We start from the raw sequence: 26,581 nt of genomic DNA, 5'->3' as shown, positions 1-26,581 counted from the left end.
TTTGCTATTTATTTTGTGTTTTTGTTCTTGAGGCTTTTTCGGTTAATTTGTTTTTGTGACTGTGTGGAACCCAGTTCAGCTACTGATTGATTGATTGATTGATTGATTGTGTGACTGCGGAAACAATGATTATCATCAGTGCAGGTAAGAAAAAAAAATAATTTTATTTTTTATCATCTACAATACTGTCTTATTTATTTTATAGTACAGTGGTACCTCTGGTTAAGAACTTAATTTGTTCTGGAGGTCCGTTCTTAACCTGAAATGTCCTTAATCTGAGGTACCACTTTAGCTAATGGGGCCTCCTGCTGCTGCCACACGATTTCTGTTCTCATCCTGAAGCAAAGTTCTTAACCTGAGGTACTATTTCTGGGTTAGCGGAGTCTGTAACCTGAAGCGTCTGTAACCTGAGTTACCACTGTACAGTACATTGATTATTGCTTTCATTTTATGGATCAGTGCTCTCGTTAGATAGTAAAATTCATGTTAAATTGCTGTTTTGGGGGTTGTTTTTAAAGGTTGGGAACGGATTAATCTGTTTTGCATTACTTTCTATGGGAAATAACACCTTGGTTTGGGAACGCTTTGGTTTTGGAACGGACTTCCGGAACGGATTAAGTTTGAGAACCAAGGTAGAATCTAATAAGGGTTGCAAATGCTGAGAATGTATAACTGATAGGTGACCACAAGCTGAGAACATATATATCTGATAGCTGACCACAAACAGTTTCAAGGTGACAGATATACACATTTAGCAGAACTCGTGGTTACAGTGCTTGTAAGATGTGTGGCTTGTGGTCAGAGACCCAGACATGGAGACCTCTTGCACCTGGGACTGGATCATTTGGTAGGCAAATTGTGGTTTGCCTTTTAGCTTTGTCAGATGAGAAACTAGCTTGTGCCTGTATATGTGGTTAACGCACATAACTGGGACAAATTGCGGTATATTGTTTACGTCAAATAGAAGGGGGCTTTGACCATATTTGCACAACGATTAACAGGGGAAGTGGGGTGGTCATATGTTAATAAGGCGGACGCGATACGCTGTAAACTTTGCACACCCCTTCCTGGTGGGCGTGTAGAGGAGGGACTTTTAAGCTCAGGAAAAGGATATAACCATAGCTGTCAACTTACAGATTTGAAAATAAGGGACCAGCAGCCTTGAAAATAAGGGATCAGCAGCCAAAATAAGGGATTTCCCAAGGGGCACAGGTATGTTCAACCCCTGGCCCCTCCGAGCCAAAGGCACAAAGCCCAGCCAGCAGCCAAACGAAGCCTCAAGCGGTGGTTCCCACAGCGCAGCAACCCGGCAAAGGGGATGCAGCAAGGGAAACCACCGTCACCTCTCCGCTGGGATGCGCTGAGCAAAGGTGAGTCCCCAGGCATCGCGGCCGATTTGATTGGCACAAAGCATGCAAGCTCCACCCCCCAGTCATTCTCAGACTCCTTATTGGGTGAACAACGCAGCCAAGCAACACAGTTGGAGCCTCCCTCCTCCCTGGCCGGCAGGGAGGGAGGGAGGGAGAGGAGCTGCTTCCTTTGAACCCAGGAAATTTAAGGGACATCATCAATAAGGGACAGCAGCGGTACACGGCACTGGGATAAGGGACTTTCCCGCCAAATAAAGGACGGTTGACAGCTATGGATATAACGCTGCGTTGGTCACCCATCTTGCAATGATGTTTTTCTTTCAATAAACTTTTGCTACTTTGCCAACTTTGCCCAGAACTTATTTAAAGGATTCTGGGATTTTTAAGTCTTAGGAACCAGTGGTGTTTTTTGTGTGTTTTTTTTGTTATCTCTTACAACAACCCAGCATGGATCATTTCTGTCCAGAGAGAAAAGGCACCAGAGACGGAGAGTTTCATGTGCAAAAAAAGAAGAATCATATTTATTTATAAATGTACAGGCTGATTCGAAATCATTGAGCACCAAGCGTAGGCAGAAGGGATCTCAAGGCAGGGTTCAGATCCCAAGGAGAACATTATTATTATTATGCCTCTTCTTCCTCTTCACCTGAAACTGCAGGGAGCTCAGCTGTCAGAATTCGAACCCAGCGCTGCTGAGAGCTTTGCTGCTGACATTCATCTGAGGGAAGTGCCCTAAGAAACTTGCTTATGGAATTGAAGGCAACACCATTGTCGTGTACTGTACTGAAGTCATTTTCCTCGTGGACCCTGTTCTTCGGCACAGCTCCCAAATCTGATGCCGTCCCCTGGGGTGAATTTATGGCATCCCGTCTCACTTCCAGGGAGCAGAAGGCGCTGCGTGTGGCAAATATGATCCCTCAACAAGAAACCCACAGACAGGACCTTGAGAGCTACAGCAACTGGGATTCAAAGACATCTCGCCTCCGGCAGCTGATAAACCTATCCGTTGTGGCTAGAAGCCACTGATAGTCGCAAGAAGAATTACTGACAAAAGAAGAATGGAGGATGAAGTTGACAGACTATGCAGAATTAGATAAATTAGCACGAAGGATTCGAAACCTGCGGGATCAGAGATTCTTAGAGGACTGGAGTAAATATATGAACTATTTGAAAAGTAATTGTGATGAACAGATTACACTAGTAGGACTGCAAGACGTTGTGTAAGGCGGATTATCTTGAAATGTTACAAGAAAGACGATGAAAATAATTATTAGTTAAGGACAATTAAATGCAATATAGAAATCAAGAAATGCAGAATAAGTGATAAAGAACGGAAAATCATCAGAGGTGTTGACGGAAGTCTAAAACATTGTATAAGATGAGAAGATATGTTGTATGACTGTTGGAACTGATATGTTAAGAAATCAATAAAAATGTATATATATATATATATATAGAAAAGAAGCCATTGATGGTCTTCTCATCTGCAAATTTGTCCAATCCTCTTTTCAGGCCACCCAGGTTGTGGGCAGTCTCCTGTGGCAGGGAGTTCCCCTGTTTAACCCTTCACTCTGGGAAGAAATCCTTCCTTTTCTCCGTCCCAAATCTTTCAACGTTCAGATTCCAGTGTTACGAGAGAGGAACAGAAAGCTCTCTCTGGTCGCCTCTGGACAACTCTTTTACAGAGCATTCGCCCCGATTTGTTCGCGGTGAGGTCAGATGCTGCTATCGGGCACTTATTCTGAATTTTTGGGTGCCATTCTGTCAAGCAAGTATCACCTCAGGGCATTTCACCGTCACTTTCCTGAAAGCAAGAAAATGGTGATGTTCGTGGCGAAACTGGCATTCATCGCGCAACCCTGAATTTGTTGGCATGGAATCGAATCCAGCAGAAAACAGCCTCTTCCACTAGGGTTGCCATAAGTCCAGAATTCCCCGGACGTACCTGGAATACTGTGGTCGAAAGCAGTGTCCGGGTGGAAATAGGCAAGATGTCCGCATTTTCACTTTTGAAAAATATGGCAACCCTCCACCCGCTTTGCCCACAGTCGTTGGGGCCCTGATCCATTGGCCCCTAATAGGCTGGCTTCCAATGGATGTGACTAAAGAGTCCATATAGTCCGCCATCTTGCTTCTCTCAGCGGCCAACTAGACGCTTGCGAGGCAGGAGATGAAGGCGGCGGTCCCTCAGCCACTACCGTTCACCTCCAAAAACAGCCCCTGGGCACACGGCGGGGCTTACTCCTAGGGAAACATGCATAGTAGTGCAGAATTTCATCCCACCCAGGCGCTCAGGTCCTGGAAGTGACAGAGGACGAGCCCTTTTTGTTGTTGTCCATTTGCAACCTAGTATAACTCTTACAGGACGTGGGTGGCGCTGTGGGTTAAACCACATAGCCTAGGACTTGCCGATCAGAAGGTCGGTGGTTCAAATCCCCGCCACGGGGTGAGCTCCCGTTGCTTGGTCCCTGCTCCTGCCAACCTAGCAGTTCGAAAGCATGTCAAAGTGCAAGTAGATAAATAGGTACCACTCCGACGGGAAGGTAAACGGCGTTTCCGTGTGCTGCTCTGGTTCGCCAGAAGTGGCTTAGTCCTGCTGGCCACATGACCCGGAAGCTGTATGCCGGCTCCCTTGGCCAATTAAGTTTGATGAGCGCCGCAACCCCAGAATCGGCCACGACTTGACCTAATGGTCAGGGGTCCCTTTACCTTTACCTATAACTCTTACGCCCCTGGGGAGACATCTGAGCCTGGAGAAAACGTGGCCTTGTTTGGGGTGGCTCCATTTCACTTCAAAAAAATGAAAGGCACTCGGTTTGGCATTAGAAGTGAGCGGTGGCTGATTCAGGTATGAGAGAAGAATGGGAGTGGATTTGCTTTCATGGAACCAGTTGCAATGTTGATTGGGATTCCTGGCAACGCCCTCTGAGGGACCCCCCCTCTAACACCGGCACCCCAACTTTGACAGGAGGTAGCAGCAGATAAAAAGCCCTAGGACACCCCCCTCCTGGGAGAGCCCTTATGCATGCAAAGCAGATGCTCAACCACTGAGCTATCAGGTTTAGTGACAGATATAGTCTCCGTTTACTTTTTATTGGAATATGCAACGTACGGGGAATGGGACCATTTTTGGCCAGAGGCTTGGGTCAAAAAGGGAGCAAGCCTCTGCAACTGGGGCCACTGTGATAGGTGAATGCCCATCTGTCAATCACTGGGTACCCTGTGACGTCAGGCACATCATGCGACCTCAGGTGTTTCCTCTCAGGTGAGGGAAAGTTCAAGGTGCAGGAGCTAGGGGAGAACCGGAAGCCCGTTCTGAGCCTGAGGGGGGGCTCCCAATTCTTCATTTCCGCCTGCTGCTTAAACTTCCCTCTTTGAGGTGTCGTATTCTCATTACTCAACCCGAATTCACGACCTTTTAGTGTTTAAAGGGCTCTACCTCTAAATCAGAACCAGTGAAGGCGGTGAAGGTCCTGTGTGAGTGTCTGGAGGCGGTTGGAGGATGGATGGTGGCTAACAGATTGAGGTTGAATCCTGACAAGACAGAAGTACTGTTTTGGGGGGACAGGAGGCGGGCAGGTGTGGAAGATTCCCTGGTCCTGAATGGGGTGACTGTACCCCTGAAGGACCAGGTGCGCAGCCTGGGAGTCATTTTGGACTCACAGCTGTCCATGGAGGCACAGGTCAAATCTGTATCCAGGGCAGCTGTCTACCAGCTCCATCTGGTACGCAGGATGAGACCCTCCCTGCCCGCAGACAGTCTTGCCAGAGTGGTGCATGCTCTGGTTATCTCCCGTTTGGACTACTGCCATGCGCTCTACGTGGGGCTACCTTTGAAGGTGACCCAGAAACTACAACTAATCCAGAATGCGGCAGCTAAACTGGGGACTGGGAGCGGCCGCCGAGACCGCATAACACCTGTCTTGAAAGACCTACATTGGCTCCCAGTACGTTTTCGAGCACAATTCAAAGTGTTGGTGCTGACCTTTCAAGCCCTAAATGGCCTCGGCCCAGTAGACCTGAAGGAGCGTCTCCACCCCCATCGTTCTGCCCGGACACTGAGGTCCAGCTCCGAGGGCCTTCTGGTGATTCCCTCCCTGCGAGAAGCCAAGCTACAGAGAACCAGGCAAAGGGCCTTCTCAGTCGTGGCACCCACCCTGTGAAACGCCCTCCCATCAGATGTCAAAGAGAAAAACAACTACCAGACTTTTAGAAGACATCTGAAGGCAGCCCTGTTTAGGGAAGTTTTTAATGTGTGACATTTTAATGCATTTTTAATATTTTGTTGGAAGCCGCCCAGAGTGGCTGGGGAAGCCCAGCTAGATGGGCGGGGTATAAATAATAAGTTATTATTATTATTAAAGCCCTAAATGACTTAGGCCCCAAATACCTGAAAGACCACTGCCTTCCCTACAAAGCCTCTTAGGTGCCAGCTTGCCAGAGGAGGCCCCCTTCGTTCTTACTCCCCCCTCAGAGGTTCAGGGGTGGCAGCTTGGGGGAGGGTCTTCTCTGTGGTGGCCCCTCAGCTATGAAGCTCCGTCCCCACAGAGATGCATGCCTGGTACCTTCACTAGACAGTTTTCGTCGTATGCGGAAGGCGCACCCTCCTTACCTTTGACACCTGATACATCTGTAGATAATATTACGACTCTCGCTAGCCTCGTGATTATAATTTGTTGTCATTTGTTTCTGATATCATAGTTCAAATTGTCGTGACCACCCTGGGTTCTTATGGTCATAGGCGGTTAAGAAAAGTAATAATAATTCTCATATGATAATAAGAGCCTCCTGGATCAGACCATTGGCCCATCTAGTCCAGAATTCTATTCTCCCAGGGGCCAGCCGGATACCTGGATTCAAACCCAAGACCAACTCTCCCTTTCTATGGTTTCCAGCAACTGGGATTCAGAATTATCACTGCCTCTGACTAAAAAGCATCCATCTTGGTTCTAAAATTATCTGGGAGCAGGGGCAGGGAATCTACACCTTCCTTTGGCAAACTTTACACTGCCTGGGGCCAAAGAAGCAGGCGAAATTCTGTGTAAACTATGAAAATCAAAATGGCTTCCTTTGGTTCGTAAAGCACTGGCATTCCAAGAGAACCAACATGGCGGCCTTCAGACGCTGAGCTGGTACCTCATCTGGGTTTCTGGGCCACCCTTTTGTGCCTGTTTGTTACGGCCTTGTAGCCCCGGGAATATCGGGGCACGGCGTTGATGATGTGGTGCTTGGCGGTCCCTCTGCCCTTGTTCCAGAGGGAGATGAAGACGAAGCAGACGGCCACCGAGCAGAGGAAGGGCACGATCCCAATCGCCAGGATCCCCGCCAAGGTGCTGACGTCAAGGAGGAACGGGAGGGAAGTGCTCGAGGTGTTGAGGGCGCTGGCGTTGACCCTGACGGAGAAGTTGCTGAAGACGCGGAGGTGGGCCCACATGGTGTCATTCCCAGCGGCATTGCGGGCCACGCAGAGGTAGGCCCCGCCATCTTGAGGGAAGGCATGGTGGATCCTCAGTGTGCCGTTGGGAAGGACCGCAAGCCGGCCTTTGCGGCTGGCGTCCAGGGAGACGTTGTGGGGAGACACCCAGGAGATGGTGGGGGGCGGGTCGCCGTCGCCTTTGCAGGTCAGCATCGCCCGGCCGCCCTCTTCCACGTTCAGTCTTTGAGGAGGGCTCTCCTTCTCGATGGTGGGCTTCCTGCAGGTGATGTGCCCGGGAAGGATGTCGGAGAATTTGCGGAAGACCTTCCCCTCGCCCGTCGAGTTGGTGGCGCAGACGGGTTGCCGGGCCTCGAAGTTCAGCCTCCGCTGCCTGCGAATGATCCAGAGGAGGCGGCAGTCGCAAGCCAGGGGGTTTCCGTCCAGCCGTAGGACCTCTAGGTTCCCCACCGAGTGGAAGGCGCCCTCCTCGAGAGTCCGCAAGCCGTTGCCCGAGAGGTTGAGGACGCGGAAGTGGACGAGGCCGTGGAAGGCGTGGGCCTGGACAGTGGCCAATCGCCCGCCCGTGAGGTGGAACTCCTGAAGGCGGGAGAGCTCGGCCAGCTTCTTCCCACGGAGGACAGATATTGGGTTGTGCGAGAGGTCGAGGAACCGGAGGTGGACCAAGTGCTGGATGGCTTTGTAAGGCACATCGCGGAGGCTGCACCGGGTGATGGACAAGGCGGTGAGGTTCAGGCCCGCCAGGCTGTGAGGCCTCAGCGCCGTCAGAGAAGGCCACTGGTGGATCTCAAGGACCTTGAGACGATGCAGTTTTTGGAAGGAGTGGTCGGGGACAGAGCCGATGCTCAGGACCTTGAGCCGCAGCTCCACAAGATGGCGGAGATGTGAGAGGGCTTCTGTTGGGACGCCGGTCAAGTTGCACTTCTCCAGAGTGAGTTGCCGCAAGCTCTGGAGGCCACTGAAGGCCTGGGACGAGACGAAGATCAAGTGGTTGTCTCCGGCCTCCAGCTTCCGGAGGCTAGAGAGGTCCTTGAAGCTGTGGTCTTGGAAGAGGACGATCTCGTTCTCGCTGATGTCCAGGACGGCGAGGCTCGGAAGCCCCGTGAAGACGCCAGAGGGGACCATCTTCAGCTTATTGCCGGTCAGACGGAGGGTCATCAGCCTCTTCAGGCTGTTGAAAGCGCCCGGCTCGATGTTGCAGAGGGCGTTGTAGCTCAGGTCCAGCTCTTTCAGAGCCTGCAAGCGGGAGAACATGCCTTGTTGGAGGGTGCGGAGGACGTTCTGGCTTAGGTCCAGGAGCTCAGAATCCGGAGGGATCCGGCCCGGTACCGCCGTCAGGTTGCGGCCGTTGCAGAAGACAACCTTGTCCTGGGACAAGCACCTGCACCGTGAAGGGCAGGCGTGCCTGGATCCTGTCAAGAAGGTGGCTGGGATGACGGCGAGGAGCAGCACCAGGGGCCGCCATTTTGTCCCGGGGAAAGCCTTCATCTTGCGTGTTTTCCTGAAGATAGTAATGACAGCAAGAGAGCCTTGCGGTTAGAGGGAGAGGGTTGGAAAGAGAGAAAGCACAGCTCCCTGATCGTGTGGAGACACGTCCGCCTTTGAGGGCCTTCTGGCGGTTCCCTCATTGCGAGAAGTGAGGTTACAGGGAACCAGGCAGAGGGCCTTCTTGGTGGTGGCGCCCGCCCTGTGGCACACCCTCCTCTCACATGTTAAGGAAATAAAGAACTACACAATTTTTAGAAGACATCTGCAGGCAGCCCTGTATTGGGAAGATTTTTTAAAAAGAAATTTAATGTAATATTATGTAGTTATATAGCTGTTGGCAACCCAGCCAGATGGGTGAGGTATAATAATACAGTGGTACCTCGGGTTAAGTACTTAATTCATTCCGGAGGTCCGTTCTTAACCTGAAACTGTTCTTAACCTGAAGCACCACTTTAGGTAATGGAGTCTGCCGCGCTGCCGGAGCACGATTTCTGTTCTCATCCTGAAGCAAAGTTCTTAACCTGAAGCATTATTTCTGGGTTAGCGGAGCCTGTAACCTGAAGTGTATGTAACCTGAGGTACCACTGTAATAATAATAATAATAATAATAATAATAATAATAATAATAATAATTTGAGGTGTTTGTGTGAAACAGGGAGAGCATGTGAGAGAGGCTCTGTGTTATGTGTGACACAGAGAAAAAGAGTGGGGGAGTTGTGTGTGTGTGTGTGTGTGTGAGAGAGAGAGAGAGAGAGAGAGAGAGGGGGGGGGGATTTTCCTGCATTGGAGGGGGCTGGACTAGATGACTAGATCCAAAAACTCCCTCTTGGAGAGCCGTTGGTGGTGCCATGCTTGCAAAGTCAGACATAAGACTAGGCAGATTTGATTTCAAATCCCCTCTTGGCCTCAAAACTCTCCCTGGGCGACTTTAGTCTCTCAGCCTAACTTTCCTGGCAAGGTTGCTGTGAAAACTAGACCAGGACAGGGGAAAGAAAGACCGCTGCCTTGCGCCCCTCCCGGAGCTTTGCACAAAGAGCAAAATGCAAATGTTAAGTACTTTCTCTTCCCCCCCTCTTTTTTTTTAATTGCAAGAAAAGCAAAAAGAGAAAACACACATACCAAATTTCACACAGGAATAACCATAGACCCATAATGTTCTTAACAAACGATAACACATAACTTGGTCTTCACACTAAAGACCCAACCTCCCGTCAATTTCATATAACATTGCCAGTACACACTTTATCATCATTAAACTTTTCCGTAATATATCTTAATTCTTATATCTGCCTTTCAACTACTACTGAAGTTCCTCGAATGCTGCAACCGTTTAAACTACAATATTTATATTTCAAATATTCTTTGAAAACCTCCCATTTTGAAACAAATTCCTGTTTTGATTTATTCTTTATTTTTTCAGATGGACCATCTAATTCTGCATATTCTGTCGGGATACAATCTTCTATATGAGAAGAGAGCAAATGTTAAGTACTTTCAAGTGCTTAGGAAAATAAATGAAATGGTTTGGTGCCTGGAGTCCTTGGAGGAAAACAGGGGCAAGGGTCTTCGTCCTCTCGGCTGGCAGAGGGAGGATTTGCCTTCCCTTCTCCACCACCCTGCAGATCAGGGACGGACTTCTCAATTTCCCCCTGTCTTCACCTCCATTCACCACATTTCCAAGTCAGTTTGTGTGCTTAAAACGAACAACTTCAAACTTACACAGTGGCCCATCTAGTCCACCATCCTGTTCTCACAGTGACCAACTAGGGAAACCCACAAACAGAAGAGCCCACCCATTTGTTGTTGTTGTTTTTTTGGAAATGTTATTTACAACATAACATAAAACCCCCACCCCCCAATACAGAAATCCACCCTCATTAAACGTGAACATAACATACAATAAGCATAACATACAACAATATAAACAACCAAATAAAAGTCTTCCTTCATCCTGTATCTGGCCTCCTTATTTACTGTATTTTTCGCTCTATAGGACGCACTTTTCCCCTTCTAAAAAGTAAGGGAATATGCGTGTGAGTCTTATGGAGCGAATGCAGGCTGCGCGGCTAAGCCCAAAGCCAGAACAGGGAGACAGAGCGCTGCTTCAACAGCTGTCCCCGAAGCCATGACAGCAAGAGGCTATCCCAGAAGCCGGATCCCTTAACTAGCCAGAGAAAGCCGCTATGTTGTCAAAGGAACTACTTCATCTGGCTTCCCCTTACACATCCTACCTGACGCACATCGGATCACAGGTTTAGAAGGGGAACCAGGGCTTCATCCAAACGGACCCCCAAACACTTAACTATATACAGTCATACCTCTGGTTGCGTTCGCTTCATGTTGCGGATTTTCAGGTTGCGAACGCGGCAAACCCGGAAGGGTATACTTCCGGGTTTCGCCGCATGCGCAGAAGCGATCTTTGCACTTTGTGCATGCACAGAAACAATCTGCAAGCTTCACACATGTGTAGAAGTGCTCTGTCGCACTTCGCACACGCACAGTAGCGGTGCTTTACTTACGGACTTTTCAGGGTGCGGACGGTACCCCGAAACGGATCATGTTCGTAAGTAGAGGTACCACAGTGTGTGTGTGTGTGTGTGTGTGTGTGTGTGTGTGTGTGTGTATGCATTTTAATGCACACTAACCCTTAAAATGTGTATTGATGCACACCTATTTTCGCTGAAGAACTGCTCTGGTGTGAGTTTCAAAGGATATCGGTTTCTCGGATTATCTCGGGAACGAAGTACGAAGGAAGGTTTGTGTTAAAATGCAAACTGCATAGAATTTCTTTCTCTCCCCTCCCCCCTCCCCTAAACCAGACTCATGCCCACTTTGCAATTTCTTTTTATAAAGAATCTATGCGATTTTACTTACGTATAGTTGTGCGAAGAAGAACCGTCCTCAAAAGGCGCCCAACTCTTTTCTTAAGTTCCTCCAAACGCACCCGATTTCCGTTTATACGCTTTTTATCTGCGCCTGCCCCTTTTGGAAACAAAAAAACACAAACAGAAAAAGTGCTGTACTGCAGGCGGAACCTAATTTGAGGTGAATCATCGTTTCATATAGTTAGATCCTCATTAAACGTGGCATTTAGCTCAAAGGACCCGCGTAACCCGTTGAGGCCGAAATTAGCCACGGCCCGCAGTTGCAAATTCCCCTGTGCCTTTCGAAAAAGACAACAAATCTTTGAAGCTGGCGGTGAGGAACTTGTGCCGCTACAGATGTGGAGAAAATTGATGGGGATAAGATCCTTCCCCCTATTTCTCGCTGTGACACTTGAACTCGCGTTTAGCTGCCTCTGGAGACAGTTCAGAAACTTCAGCCAGAGGCACGCCAACGAACAAACGTGTTTGCATTAGGGGATTTCCTGAAGTAGAAGACAATGTGCATTATATTTTGCACTGTCCGTTATATAATGAAGCAAGAATTATGGAAAGAAGGTTTAAAATTTACTGCATGTAATGCGCTAAAAGAAAATGTGATGAAAATGATGTATAGATGGTACATTACACCAGTAAAGTTAGCAAAAATGTATAAAGTAAGTAACAAATGTTGGAAATGTAAGGAAAAAGAGGGAACATTTTATCACATGTGGTGGGAATGTAAAAAGGTGAAATGCTTCTGGGAGATGATATATAATGAATTGAAAAAAATGTTGACATATACATTTATAAAGAAACCAGAAGCATTTTTACTGGGCAATGTGGGAGTGATATAAATAGAAAGGAATGTAAGCTCTTTTTATATGCAATAACAGCAGCAAGAATGCTATTGGCCCAAAAATGGAAGCAAGAAGAATTACCAACAATGGAAGAATGGAGGATGAAATTAATGGAATATGCGGAACTTGACAAACTAACGGGAAGGATCCAAAACCAGTGGGACCAGAAGTTTACCGAGGACTGGAGTAAATTTACTGATTATTTGAAAAGTATTTGTGATGACCAGACGATGTTTGTAGGTTTGCAAGAAGCTCTGTGAGGAATAATATTAGAAATATTGCAAAAATGAAGGAGATGGGATATATATATATATATATATATATTGAAGCAAGAGAATGATTTTTTAGCACCTATAATGACAAGCTCCCCTGGCCAGAACCCCTCTGACATGATTTTATATCTCTTCGCAGACACAGATGAGTATGTGACCTGGCGTGTAGCACTCTGTGCAACTGCCGCTGGGAAAATCAGAGCAAATTATATAGCCAAGGTAGCTGTAAAGGAGATGAATTTATTTGACCCTATCCACATCAAGCTATATTCTTTATCACCATACTCCGAATATAAGTGCACACTGTATTAACATTTTTTTAAAAAAATATAATAGTGGCCATGTGATAATTTTAGGTTATAAGTGTTATTCTTTAATGTCTTAATTTGTATATTAAGGTACTTTTATAGCTCTGTTTAGAGTAGGGAATGTCTTGATAATAGAAATGTTTTAGGTTTTTTTTGATCAATCCAGTATATTTTCTTTTAATTGTTGAATGATTTTGTGTACATTGCGGCAGCCTTTGGCAATGTGCAATAAAACTGACTGACGGAAACTTCAGCTGGTGCAGAATTCAATGGCCAGGTTGCTCAGTGGACCATCCTGGTCTGACCGCACCGGCTGCCAATTAGTTTCCGGGCCCAATTGAAAGTGCTGGTTTTGGAGCCTTAAACGGCCGAGGACTGCAACACCTCAAGGACGGCCTCTCTCCATATGAACTTTACCCGGACCCTGAAATCATCATCAAAGTCCCTTTTTCATGTGCCTCTTCCAAGAGAATTTCAGAGGGTGGCAACACGAGAACAGGACCTTTTCTGTGGTGGCTCCCCATTTGTGTGATTCTCTCCCCAGAGAGCCTCAGCTGGCACCTTCCTTGCATATCTTCGTGCACCAGGCAAAAACATTCCTCTGTAATAACTATCTGTGGGCTTTTAGACGTGGGTGGGATGTTTTTAACACACTCCCCCTCCCCGCTTTCAATGTATCTATGTGTGCGGGATGTGTGTGTGTGTGTGTGTGTGTGTGTGTGTGTCTTTGTTTGTTGCTTTGGGTTGCCTTGGGAAAGATAAAGCAACTAACAAATTTAATAAATAATAATAATAATAATAGTAACCACAGCATCTTGGGAGCCTAGCGAGCTTCAGGGCTGAGTGAAGATTCGAACTCTGCTCTCCCAGGTTACTTAGCTTGACACACTAATTGCGATGCACATACTGTTTGTCTCTGCCCATTGTGTTTCTTGTCTTGCTCTCCCGGCTTCAGCAAAAGGAACCCGAAGCCTGCGGAGCGCAGCGGGAACTCGCGCTGCGCTCCAAAGGCTTCGCGTTGCTTTCGCTGAAGCCTGGAGAGTGAGAGGGGTCGGTGCGCACCAACCCCTCTCGTTCTCCAGGCTTCAGCGAAAGCAACGCGAAGCCTCCGGAGCGTGGAGGGAGCACTCCCTCTGCGCTTCGGAGGCTTCGCGTTGCTATCGCTGAAGCCAAGGAGCCTGCATTCGCTCCATAAGATGCACACACATTTCCCCTTAATTTTTGGTGGGGGAAAAGTGCGTCCTATAGAGCGAAAAACACGGTGAATCTCTAGTGTTGATGGGATCAGCAGAGGATCTTGCAGCCATCCCTTCCTCGCTCTGGAAGGCCTTCCACGTCCCTGACTGGCCGGAGCACAACACAGCCTCGCCGTCTCTGCCAGGGAACCAGAACTCAATTTATTCTAAGTGTCCCCTTGGCACGACTCCAGAAGATGCATTAAAAGGGAGGGATCAAAGATGATTTATAAGCAAAAAAGGCCGAGAGAGAGAGAGAGAGAGAGGCATAAGGTGCTGGCCGAGGTGGGTTTGGAAAAGGACGCAGGCATTTTGGGACGGGTGACGGCACTTCCTGCAAGGCTGCTCAAAATCCTGTCCTTCCCATCTGAGACCAGAGGATGGCGGAAGGTGAAATCATCTCCCGTTTTCTTCAGCCTATGGCTATAACGTTTGAGTCAGTTCAAGGCAATTGGTGTAAATTTGTGGGATACTGTATCGGAATAAAAAAATTGTACACAGTATTTTTGTAGTATTTTTGTACTGCGTACATTTTTTTTTATTCAGATACAGTATTCCACAAATTTTGGAAGATCCTAAGGGATCTAAAGTGATGGAAGTGAAGAGCAGAGGTAAAGGAGAATTACGGTAAATAACAAAAGAAGTGTGGTTTAGGCGATGGAAGTCTTTTAAGATATTTTAATTAAGATTTTTATTTTATAATGTATGTAAGTGTAATTCTGGAATTACTGTTTATGGAAAACAGCATTTTCTCTCTTTCTTCTTCTTTCCCCCCATTTTTTTTTCTTATTTTCTATCCTCTTTCCCAGTTTATGTTTGGCAAATATGTGAATATTTGTGTTTTTGCAGAAATTTATCTGGAAATTTGTATAATTCAATAAAGTTATATTTTTTTAAAAAAATGTACACAATTAATTTCATTAGTAGGATTAAGGTAAAAATCAGGGAAGTAACTAATAAATGGATTAACGTAGGTGTCAGGACTGCCGCTAGGTCCCAGCTCACAGAGGACCAACGCCCAGTGGATGTTATATACAAAAGTCTTTATTAAAGTTTAGTTTCCATTTCCAAGCTCTGGGCGCGCAGACCCACGTCTTGACGCTAGACCGGCTAAGTCCCCTCTGACTCACTGCTCCACCCACACCAGTTTAAGATTCTAGCCCGGCTCCACCTCTTGCGCTGCTCTTTCCTGCGCTGGGTCCTTCTGCCCTCTGGGGTTCCCTCCTTCCTGGACTCCTCTGACGCTGAGCCTCCTGAGTCTTGCCCCTCCCTCCGGAGGGCTTTGGGACCTGGCTCCCTTCCCGGGCTCCCCGCTGTGCCGCGCTCCTGTACATTTGAACTTGGCGCGCGCGCCCAGCCGGTGACTTTCCTTCTGACCGTTTCCCCGCTTCCTGATGTGGGTGTTGCCAAACCTGACTCCTCTCCTCCCTCTGGTGGTGAGGACACTGGTCCCGACTCCTGGGACTCCCCCTCCCCACTGCGCTCTGGTGGAGACGCTGGTCCTGATCTCCAGCTGCTGCTCAGGGACTCCCCGCTGGCCCCTTCCTCCTGGGGCTTCCCCCCTGGACCCCCCTTCGCTCTGGCCACCGGCGCTCCCTTCTGTGAGTCCTCCGATTCGCTAGAGAGGCTTGTGGAATAACTCTGGCCACTGTCACTGCCTGCGCCCCCCTCGTACTCCTCCTCCTCACTCTCCATTTGCTCCCCCTCCTGTGTCTCTCCTCCTGAACCCCTGACAGTAGGAAATGCAGTGTTAAAAATTAGCATTATAAGAAACCTCAAAGGGGTGAAGGAAAGGCCTCTTTCTCTCTCTGTATATATACGTATATGTGTGTTTATTGGGAAGTTATTCGATTTGTATGTCTGTAAAAAAAAAAATCTAAAATTGGGGTGGAAATGTATAGAGACGAATGAATGAATGAATGAATATGAAGGAATGGGTTTCTGTGTAGCCAGTTTGAAACGGGACCCCAAACCCCCCTTTTCTTCTTTCTCAAAGGGAGAATTTCTAAAATGCATTAACTTGAGCTGTTGAGCAAAATGCATAACAAGAACACAACTGTATAAACAAAGCTCTCTCCTTTATCAGTCCATGACGGCAATAGATAGCCTTGGCTGTTCCAGTGGAGCAGGGATGACATGTCTGGGTCTTATCTTACCACACTCTGATGCGCAGACCTAGTCTGGAAACAGCGCCTGAGTGTGTTCTTGGAGTTGGTGACCTCTTGCTCCAAGATAAGAGTATAGGAACAGGAATACCCTTTTATGGTCAGAAGTACAGGAAGGAAAATCCTTTTATGGTTAAGAGTACTGGAGCAGGAACATCTGTGATGTCAACCTGCGTGTACAAGCTGACGTGCCTGGATTCCTGGGGAAGGGGGGAGAGGGTGCCTGGAGGATATATATACTGCATGGAATTTCTCATTTCTTTGGACTTGCCGTGGACTGACTACGCAAGTGCCTTTCTGCTGCTCCGGAGAGCAGAAATAAAGAACTCTTTCTCTGAACCAACCCTCAGTGTCATTTGACTTCCTTCCTCCCGTCCGGGAGCAACGCAGAGCCCACCAATCGGTAGAGTCTAATAAGGCTACAAATAAAGTGAAACCTTTGTCTTTCTCCGGGGGGGGGGGGGCAGGGGGCAGGAAAGGCCAGAACTCGCAGGCATCTCAGGAAGCTGAATGTTGGAAGAGTCAGGACAGGTGGCGGGGGAAACTGACAAGCAGCGTAAATTAATAATGCAGGGTTTTAAAGAATAAAAGCTTTACTGAATTAAAATAAATTTAAAATTAAAATAAAACATGGGTTTCGGCATGCAGCGCAGAGTTAAAGACTGTGGAACTCCTTCCCACAAGATGCAGCGATGACCAACAAGCCGGATGGCTTTAAAGGACAAATTCATGGAGAAGGAAAGGGCTATTCATGACTACCATTCATATGTGGTGGGATTGTCCGTTAGTTAATGAATTTTGGAAACCGATTGGTATAGAAATATCGGAAATTGTGGGTAGGAAGGTAGAAATATCTAAATTAATGGTTCTTATTAGTCTGAGTAGCACTGAGATAAAAACAAAAGAGGAATGTAAATGGGTAAAACTGATGGTAATTGCAGCCAGACAGGTTATAGCGAGTAACTGGAAAAATGCTGAAGAACCCCAATGGAGGGGTGAACCAATAGAGGAAAAAACTGAATAATATTATAATTTTAGAATATCTAACTGGGAAGATACACAGAATGAAAGGGTTTAAGGTCAGTGAGAAAGAGGAGGACTGGCTTGAGAAGATGTTGAATTATTTGGGTAGGGTTGAACAATTTGGGGCAATTAAAATGTTAAAAGTTAAATAATCCTTGTGGAGTGAGGAGTGTTAATGTATATGGAATTGTACATACGGTCGATTTGAATATTTTATTATTGATTAGGTATACTCAGTGTATCAGCCGCCTGGGGGGGGGGTTCACTGTTGGGTTTTGGTTGTTAGTAAAAAATAATGAATAATAATAATAATATGACTACCATTCATGATGGCTGTGCTCTAGCTCCACAGCTTCTGCATCCCGGTTGCTGGAAAACTGCAGGAGAGGAGAGCTGCTCTTGAGAGTTTGGTTGGGCCCCTGGGAGAACAGCAGGTTATTCTCAAGTTTTTAGGAAAGAATGAGAAACCTCTGGGGCAGATCCTGAACCCCACAGGCACATGTCAGCCCCAGATGAGCCGCTTCCAGCCCCTCTCCTTGTCTCCGCTGAAAATGTAGGAAAAGCTCTGCTGGATCAGGCCTAAGGCGACCCATCTAGGACGGTGTCCGACTCTCCCAGTGGCCAAACAGATGGCTGAGGAAACCACCCAACGCAGGAGCTGAGTTGACCGGGCTCCGCTCCCCACTTGGGTTGGGTTTCTGAGCAATTGGTATCCAGTGTCTTCTTGCCTCTGATCCTGAAGGCAGGAGACAGCGCTGATGATTAGCAGCCACGGACAGTCAACCACTCCAAAAATTTCTCTAACCATTTCTAAGGTCGTTCAGGCCGCTGACCATCAGTTTTGGTAGTGAACCCCATGGTTTAACTCAAGGGTAGGCAAACTAAAGGGACGCGGGTGGCGCTGTGGGTTAAACCACAGAGCCTAGGACTTGCCGATCAGAAGGTCGGCTGTTCGAATACCCACGACAGGCTGAGCTCCCGTTGCTCGGTCCCTGCTCCTGCCAACCTAGCAGTTCGGAAGCACATCAAAGTGCAAGTAGATAAATAGGTACTGCTCCGGCGGGAAGGTAAAAAGGTAAACGGCGTTTCCGTGCGCTGCTCTGGATCGTCAGAAGCGGCTTAGTCCTGCTGGCCACATGACCCGGAAGCTGGACGCCGGCTCCCTCGGCCAATAAAGCGAGATGAGCGTTGCAACCCCAGAGTTGTCCGTGACTGGACCTAATGGTCAGGGGTCCCTTTACCTTTAGGCACACTAAGGCCTGGGGCCCGGATCCGGCCCAATCACCTTCTTAATCAGGCCCGTGGACAGCCCCAAAATCAGCATGTTTTTACATGAGTAGAATATGTGCTTTTATTTAAAATGCATCTCTGGGTTATTTGTGGGGCCTGCCTGGTGTTTTTACATGAGTCAAATGTGTGCTTTTATTCAAAATGCATCTTTGGGTTATTTGTGGGGCCTGCCTGGTGTTTTTACAGAAGTAGAATGAAACTTTTATTTAAAATGCATCTCTGGGTTATTTGTGGGGCCTGCCTGGTGTTTTTATAGGAGTAGAATGTGTGCTTTTATTTAAAATGCATCTCTGGTTTATACTTTTCCAAAATATAGTCTGGCCCCCCCCACAAGGTCTAATGGACAGTGGACCGGCCCCCTGCTGAAAAAGTTTGCTGACCTCTGGTTTAACTGTCCCCCCAGTACTTCATTTTGGCTGTCCCGAATCTCCCAAACATTTCGTTTCATTAGATTTGCAAAAACGGCACTTTGCAGCAGTGGCTGTGCAACTTCTTTTCTCTTTCAGAACAAAAGTTTGCTGGTGCCAAACTGATTATTATTATTATTATTATTATTATTGATAAGAAACACATTGGAAAACAAAAAGAAACAACTCCCAACATGACTTGATTTAAAGCGCAGAACACAACAACTTAATAATATGATCATGGGACATGCAGAAAGTATAAAACAGCACAGCTACATAAAAGCATGAATCATTTGCAAAACGTAGTTATAAATGAGCCTCTTCAGCATGTATTGCAAGCTCAATGAGAGGTGTGAGCTTGCTTTGGCCGGGTAATCTCATTTGCATGAGGTCTAATTTGAGAGAGAAACTCTCATCTCCTCTTCAACACAAAGAAGCCTTTGTCTTTTCTGACCTTTTGTATTTGTCAGAGTTGAAAATCCCTGCTCACGACAATATGTCATGGAGAACTCTAGGAGAATAGCCAATGCTTTTGAATATCCAGTGCTTTTTTTTGGAGGACGGGACACACGTTGTTGCTGTTTAGTCTTTTAGTCGTGTCTGCTTCGCCAGGCCCTCCTGTCTTCCACTGCCTCCCTCATGCTGGTAGCTTCGAGAACACTGTCCCACCATCTCGTCCTCTGTCGTCCCCTTCTCCTTGTGCCCTCCATCTTTCCCAACATCAGGCTCTTTTCCAGGGAGTCTTCTCTTCTCATGAGGTGGCCAAAGTCTTGGAGCCTCAGCTTCAGGATCTGTCCTTCCAGTGAGCACTCAGGGCTGGTTTCCTTCAGAATGGAGAGGTTTGATCTTCTTGCAGTCCGTGGGACTCTCAAGAGTCTCCTCCAGCACCAGAATTCAAAAGCATCCATTCTTCGGCCACCAGCCTTCTTTATGGTCCAGCTCTCTGTTTAGGGACACACATACCCCTAAACATTTTGTGAATCTTTGTACTTTTGCCCATTTACTATATTCATTTCCCTCCAATGTGAACTATAAAATTGTGGTTTTCTTGAGTGAAAATGAGAGTACACTTAAACATTTTTTAAAGAAAAAAAGCACTGTGAATATCTATCCATATTCTGCAAATAATTACACACACACACACAGACCTAAGTTTAAATGTTTCTTTGATTGTCCTTGAATCTTCTCCTGCCAGGAGCTCAGGGAGAGAGCGTCTGCTTTGCATGCAGAAGGTTCCAGGTTCAGTTCTTGGTGGCATCTCTAGGTAAACGCTGGGAGGGACTCCTCGCCTGAAACCCTGGAGGGCTGCTGCCAGTCAGTGTTGACAGTACTGAGATAGTTGGAGCAGTGGCCTGACTCAGTCTAAGACAATCTAAGACATTCATATTTTTTTTGCAGGGGGAAAGGGGAAACCAGGCCTGCAGGGGGATGGGGGGAGGAACATCTTGAACAGAAGCACTTTGTGCCGCAACATTTTGTTGCAGCTCCCACGTTTTTATATGTATTAGTGCCATGCTAGCAATGACTAACCTAGACAGCATCTTAAAAAGCAGAGACATCACCTTGCCAACAAAGGTCCGTATAGTTCAAGCTCTGGTTTTCCCAGTAGTGATGTATGGAAGTGAGAGCTGGACCATAAAGAAGGCTGATCGCCGAAGAATGGATGCTTTTGAATTCTGGTGCTGGAGGAGACTCTGGAGAGTCCCATGGACTGCAAGAAGATCAAACCTCTCCATTCTGAAGGAAATCAGCCCTGAGTGCTCACTGGAAGGACAGATCCTGAAGCTGAGGCTCCAAGACTTTGGCCACCTTATGAGAAGACTCCCTGGAAAAGACCCTGATGTTGGGAAAGATGGAGGGCACAAGGAGAAGGGGACGACAGAGAACGAGATGGTGGGACAGTGTTCTTGAAGCTACCAGCATGAGTTTGACCAAACTGCGGGAGGGAGTGGAAGACAGGAGTGCCTGGTATGCTCTGGTCCAGGGGGTCATGAAGTGTCGGACATGACTAAATGACTAAACAACAACAACAGCGCCATGCTTTGAACGGAGGCAAGAGAGGCAAAGCGGTTGTGGGAAGGGCCTCGTTCCCTGAATGGCAGGAGGCGGGGGAAATAACCTCTCTCTGACAGCAGAGAATAGCTGCCAGGATGTGTCCTCAGCCTAGCGGAGAAACTTAATCAGGCTAATGCGATCACATACAGGCCAGAGACCGAAGGAACAAGGTGTCTGGAGCTTCGTGCGGGGGAAATATGAAATGCTTTCTGCCAAAACCAATCTCCTGATGGCCCCGCTTTGGCCGAGGCCCCGACCCTCTACCAGCAAAGCAGAGAGAGCCTGCAAAAGGTGCGAGACTTAAACGGGACTGAGGAGAGATGCACAGATCTGCATTGAACCCACCAAGCAAATAGGATGGCTTCTTAAATTCTCCTCATCTGAAGCTCTCTCCAGATTTGGGGCTTCCAAATTCCTTGGTCTCCTTTCCGAAACAGAATCTGGAATGTTTGGGTTCTCATTGAGGAAAAAGGGGATTTTAAAGCTGTCTCGAGTTGGGCAACAGCTTGCAGGGTTCTAGACCTCATGGAGGAAAAAGAATTTTCAACTGTGCTGAGCTGAAGCCCAGCTTCTCAGAGCTAATTCTTCACCGGTTCCCTTTGGCTGTGAGTGTTTTCATTTAAGAAACCCCCCTCATTCGGTGGTGCCCATTGTCCATAGCAGACCAGTAGCAGGGGTTTGTCATGATGACCCTGGAGTCTTCCTGAACTACAACTCCCATCACCGGTGACCTTTGGGCCATGCCTGGCAGCTGGGGCTGCTGGGAGTTGTAGTGCAGAAGTACTGTTTTGGGGGGACAGGAGGCGGGCAGGTGTGGAGGATTCCCTGGTCCTGAATGGGGTAACTGTGCCCCTGAAGGACCAGGTGCGCAGCCTGGGAGTCATTTTGGACTCACAGCTGTCCATGGAGGCGCAGGTCAAATCTGCGTCCAGGGCGGCTGTTTACCAGCTCCATCTGGTACGTAGGCTGAGACCCTATCTGCCTGCGGACTGCCTTGCCAGAGTGGTGCATGCTCTGGTTATCTCCCGCTTGGACTACTGCAATGCGCTCTACGTGGAGCTACCCTTGAAGGTGACCCAGAAACTACAACTAATCCAGAATGCGGCAGCTAGACTGGTGACTGGGGGCAGCCGCCGAGACCACATAACACCGGTCTTGAAAAACCTACATTGGCTCCCAGTACGTTTCCGAGCACAATTCAAAGTGTTGGTGCTGACCTTTAAAGCCCTAAATGGCCTCGGCCCAGTAGACCTGAAGGAGCGTCTCCACCCCCATCATTCTGCCCGGACACTAAGGTCCAGCGCTGAGGGCCTTCTGGCAGTTCCCTCACTGCGAGAAGCCAAGTTACAGGGAACCAGGCAGAGGGCCTCTCGGTAGTGGCACCCGCCCTGTGGAACGCCCTTCCAGCAGATGTCAAAGCGATAAACAACTACCTGACATTCAGAAGACATCTTAAGGCAGCCCTGTTCAGGGAAGTTTTTAACGTGTGATATTTTATTGTATTTTTGGTTTTTATGGAAGCCGCCCAGAGTGGCTGGGGAGGCCCAGCCAGATGGGCGGGGTATAAATAATAAATTATTATTATTATTATTATTATTATTATTATTATTATTATTATCTGGAGGTCAGAGAAGGCTGGAGTATACCAGTGTAGAGAGGCAGCGGTGGTGTAGTGGTTAGAGTGTCGCACTAAGACCTGGGAGACTTCGAATCCCCACTCAGCTATGAAGTTCGCTGGGTGACCTTGGGCCAGTCTCCTGGCCTAAGCTACCTCACAAGGTTGTTGTGGGGATTAACTGAGGAGGTGCAGAACCACTTTGAACTCCTTGGAGCAATAAATAAACAGCAAATAGTCCAAAAGGACATGAGGATCTGAGGCTGAAAAACATCGCCACAGAGTTGGGTAGGCAAACTAAGGCCCGGGGGCTGGATCTGGCCCAATTGCCTTCTAAATCTGGCCCACGGACGGTCCGGGAATCAGCATGTTTTCACATGAGTAGAATGTGTCCTTTTATTTAAAATACATCTCTGGGTTATTTGTGGGGCATAGGAATTCGTTCATCCCCCCATATAGTCCGGCCCCCCACAAGATGTGAGGGACAGTGGAGCGGCCCCCTTCTGAAAAAGTTTGCTGACCCCTAGACGGAGATATATATTTACTGATTACATGGGTCTTCCTTATTTTATCCTCAACTTTGTGAGATAGATTAGGCTGAGAGATCCATCTCTGTCCCACCCCCCAATGTGCCTCCTGTGGCCAATGGGGATTTGAACCCAAGACTCCCAAGATTCCCAGGGCTCTAACCACTACACCACACTGCCTCTCAAGAAGGATGGAGTCTCTCTCGCACGAGTAGCCATGGCTTCTTGAGTCTGGGCGCAGGAGACCCCAATGGCTGGCCTGCCAACGCTCAGCGATTTGAGACTGAGAAGCGGTGGGCGGCGGCGGGTCAAGCCTCCCTCCCCGCAGAGCTTTCCCCTTCCAGATCCTCCTCCCCCAAGCTGCTTTTGCTACTCATTACGCATGTAACACCTCATCCCACCCGCTAAGCTCAGCCTATTCCGAAGAGGGGGCGGATGTATTTCCCAAATGTGTGCAAGCCTCCGTTCCCAAGTCATCGTTTAATTTTCAGATCTGGCAGGAAACATCCATTTAAGTACGCGGGAGTTTGCGCGGGGGTTTTTGCGCGCGCGCGTGTTTCTGCAGGGAGAGGGGCGTGGGGTGTTGAAGTCGGAGTTAACTTACCATTGTCTGCTGTGGATCTCTCCGCGCTTTAAAAAAAAAGCCGGTTAGCATTTGCAGCTGAAGCGCAAACTCACCCCCTTCTCCCAAATGTCGCGAAAAGCTTCCCACGAAGACTGGGAGCCACCTGGATCTTGGCAGACGGAGCCGGCAGCATCATATTCGCTGTCCGCCTTTTAAAAATAAAAATGAATGAATGAACAACTGGGGAAACGGAAGAGAACTGTGATGCTTTCGGGCTGGAAAATCCCTTCAGACGTGCGGGTCTGGGGGTCCATATTCCGGCAATGGAGTCTGGTTCATGGGGGCAAACGGGGTACAGACTCACTAGCCCCCCATAGCCAGCCCCCTTACTCACATCCAGTCCAAGGGGTGCCCCTCCCTGCCAGTTAACATCCTCTTTTTCCTTAGTCCCAGTGTTGCCCCTTGCAGAAGGATGGGGACAAAGCTAAAATCATTTGGCTCCGCCTCTTGTTGGCTTTGGCTCCGCCTACCGTTTTGGGTCCCCTTTGCCAGCCCCAATGGGCAAGAGCCACAGCTGCACCGAAAGAGATTTAGTGGATCTCAGCTGTAAGCCAACAGCTGCAGGGATCAGGAGCCACAATCGTGATTCTAATGAAAATAATTATCCCTTCTAAATTCCGCTCAGAGCAGCAGACCCAGCGAAATTCAGAAATCGAGGTGAGCCGCGCCCATTTAACTTCAACAAGTCTACTCTGAGTAGGACCGGCACTGGGTACAACCCAAAGCATCCCGCCTCCTAATTTTCCAAAAAAAATAAACCCAGCTAATCTTTATATCTGCAACATAGATTCTTTCAAAGCTGTAAATGAGGAGGTATGAAAGGCAGCAAAAAGCAAAAGTGAGTTGTAACTGAAATACGGAGTGTGTGTAAATAAATGCAGATGTTCTCCCCCCCCCCAACCCCCGCTCAAATTTCTCTCTTTCCTCTGGAGTCCCTGCTGTGTTGACTTCCTGATTGGAAGCTCTTCGCGGGCAGGGACCTTTCAAGTTTGGGACACGGTGGAGCAGAGCTGGTTTGTTTCAAAGCACCCCCATTCCCAACCTCACGCGCACGGATGTTGCCGGCAAGTAAGCCTGGGATTTCCGCAGCACATAGAAACCTAGAGCTGGAAGAGACCTCCAGGATCATCTAGCCCAGCCCCCTGAAGTGCAGGAATCATGACATGCTTTCATTCTGAATTCAGCAACCCTGCCTTTATACTGGAGCAGACCATTGGTCCATCCAGCCCAAGATGCTCGACTTGGACTGGCAGCAGCAGCAGCAGCAGCAGGTATTGGCCACGATTCCTTCCTTCCCTCGCCACGGACGGAGGCAGCAAGGACTCGCCGGTGGAGACAAGAGTCCTGCTGTTGCGCTCCTCCCACGGGGCATCTGAGAAACCATGACTCCGGACCAGATGGATCCAGAAGGGCTCTTACGCCCAGGTCACCTTCTGTCCCAAATCCTCCCCCCCAAAACCGGTTCCAAACCGGGAATCCCAGGACAGGATCGTGAGAGCGCTCTTCGCGCAAAGGAGATGCGCAAACCAGGTGAATGGTTTTGCAAACCTCTCTCACCCTCTTCCTCCCTCCTTGAGCTTTCCGAAAGGTCCAAAAAGCACGCAACCAGCTTTCTCCCGTGGCAAAAAGGATCGAGCCGCTTGCCGATACCCCCCCCCCCTTTTTAAAATCTGCTCCGGACTCTCCAAGGGAGCGAGCCGGGCGGCTTACCTGGAACGTGCTTCGGGGAGACACAACAAGGAACCTTCTCTCTGCCCAATGATGTCTCATGTGTGTCTCTTCCCCTGCCTGTCTCTCTCTCCCGCCCCCCCCCCCCGCTTCGCCACCTCCCTCTCTCTCTCCCCCCCTCCCTCCGCCAGCCACGTGGATGTCATTTTGCCAAGGGAATGTTCCATCCCAGAGTTTCTTCTCTGTGCTGAACAACTCAGCGCAGACGGCGGCGTCGTCGAAACAGCCAAAGTCACCATCGTTCCAAGACAAGGTGGCCTGACAAAAGAGGCGAAGCGAAAGAGAGTTAATTGCTGGCACCCATCTGTCTCGGGAGACAACGGAGAACGGTGCCTTTGGGGGCGAAGTCAGACTGTTGGAGAGTTACAGCGCCTGCTGTGGCTGTAGAGAACAATACGGGAGGGAGATGTTTTGTTGCAGCTGGGGCAGGTGAAGGCGTCTGGCACCTGTTCGCTGCTGCAGGTGCCCCATGGTGTTTCTTCTCTCTGCCCTCCTCCCAGCGGTCATTCCTCCTGTGGTCACTGCTATGGGCACTGAGGTCGGTCATTTGCAGGGGATTCCCACATGGTTGGGTTGATGTTGCCGAAGTCTTTGTAGCACAGATTTGGTCCGACAACCAGTCTGGTGCCTGAAGCCAGCTCCCAGTAGAGCACATCCTTAATAATAATAATAATAATAATAATAATAATAATAATAATAAATTTATTCTTTATACCCCGCCCATCTGGCTGAGTTTCCCCAGCCACTCTGGGCGGCTTCCAATTGAGTGTTAAAAACAATACAGCATTAAATAATAAAAACTTCCCTAAACAGGGCTGCCTTCAGATGTCTTTTAAAGAGAAGATAGCTGCTTCTTTCCTTGACATCTGAAGGGAGGGTGTTCCACAGGGCGGGTGCCACCACCGAGAAGGCCCTCTGTCTGGTTCCCTGTAACCTCAGTTTTCGCAATGAGGGAACCGCCAGAAGGCCCTCGGCGTGGATCTCAGTGTCCAGGCAGAACAATGGAGGTGGAGATGCTCCTTCAGGTATACTGGACTGAGGCTGTTTAGGGCTTTCAAGGTCAGCACCAACACTTTGAATTGTGTACTGGGAGCCAATGCAGCTCTCTCAGGACCAGTGTTATGTGGTCCCGGTGGCCACTCCCAGTCACCAGTCTAGCTGCCACATTCTGGATTAATTCAATTAATCCTTGGGGATTCTGCCGTCTTCCATTCTGCGCACATGGCCAAGCCAGTGTAGACATTGTGGGATGTGAAACCCAAGAGCTGTCAAGTACAACATTCCTAGAGTGAACCTGTTTACACATGGGGAGGAATGT

The 26,581-nt window shown here is 48.4% G+C and overlaps 1 protein-coding gene and 1 long non-coding RNA gene across 3 annotated transcripts; both read right to left on the bottom strand.

Annotated features, from left to right (window-relative positions):
* Nucleotides 1-1,862: 1,862 nt before the first annotated feature.
* LOC310833587 lies at nt 1,863-22,114 on the bottom strand. Its single transcript, XR_014558821.1, has 2 exons — nt 21,859-22,114; nt 1,863-5,227 (listed from the first exon to the last, which is right to left on the bottom strand). It is a non-coding gene; the product is annotated as an uncharacterized lncRNA (long non-coding RNA).
* LINGO4 (leucine rich repeat and Ig domain containing 4) lies at nt 5,525-25,335 on the bottom strand. 2 transcript variants are annotated; one of them, XM_083715777.1, is made up of 4 exons: nt 25,246-25,335; nt 23,515-23,684; nt 11,167-11,274; nt 5,525-8,305 (listed from the first exon to the last, which is right to left on the bottom strand). In XM_083715777.1, the coding sequence occupies exon 4, from the start codon at nt 8,290-8,292 to the stop codon at nt 6,508-6,510; it is 1,785 nt and encodes a 594-aa protein (XP_083571903.1). In that variant the 5' UTR covers nt 8,293-8,305; nt 11,167-11,274; nt 23,515-23,684; nt 25,246-25,335; the 3' UTR covers nt 5,525-6,507. The 2 variants fall into 2 exon arrangements, with proteins under 2 accessions (XP_083571903.1, XP_083571904.1); XM_083715778.1 differs by having other exon boundaries at nt 23,589-23,684.
* Nucleotides 25,336-26,581: the final 1,246 nt, after the last annotated feature.

This window comes from Podarcis gaigeae (genome assembly GCF_964106915.1).
Source record: "Podarcis gaigeae genome assembly, chromosome: 16".
NCBI classification, from domain to species: domain Eukaryota; kingdom Metazoa; phylum Chordata; class Lepidosauria; order Squamata; family Lacertidae; genus Podarcis; species Podarcis gaigeae.
The sequence above is the reverse complement of the archived record's forward strand: the minus strand, read 5'-3'. Positions and strand labels throughout refer to the sequence as shown.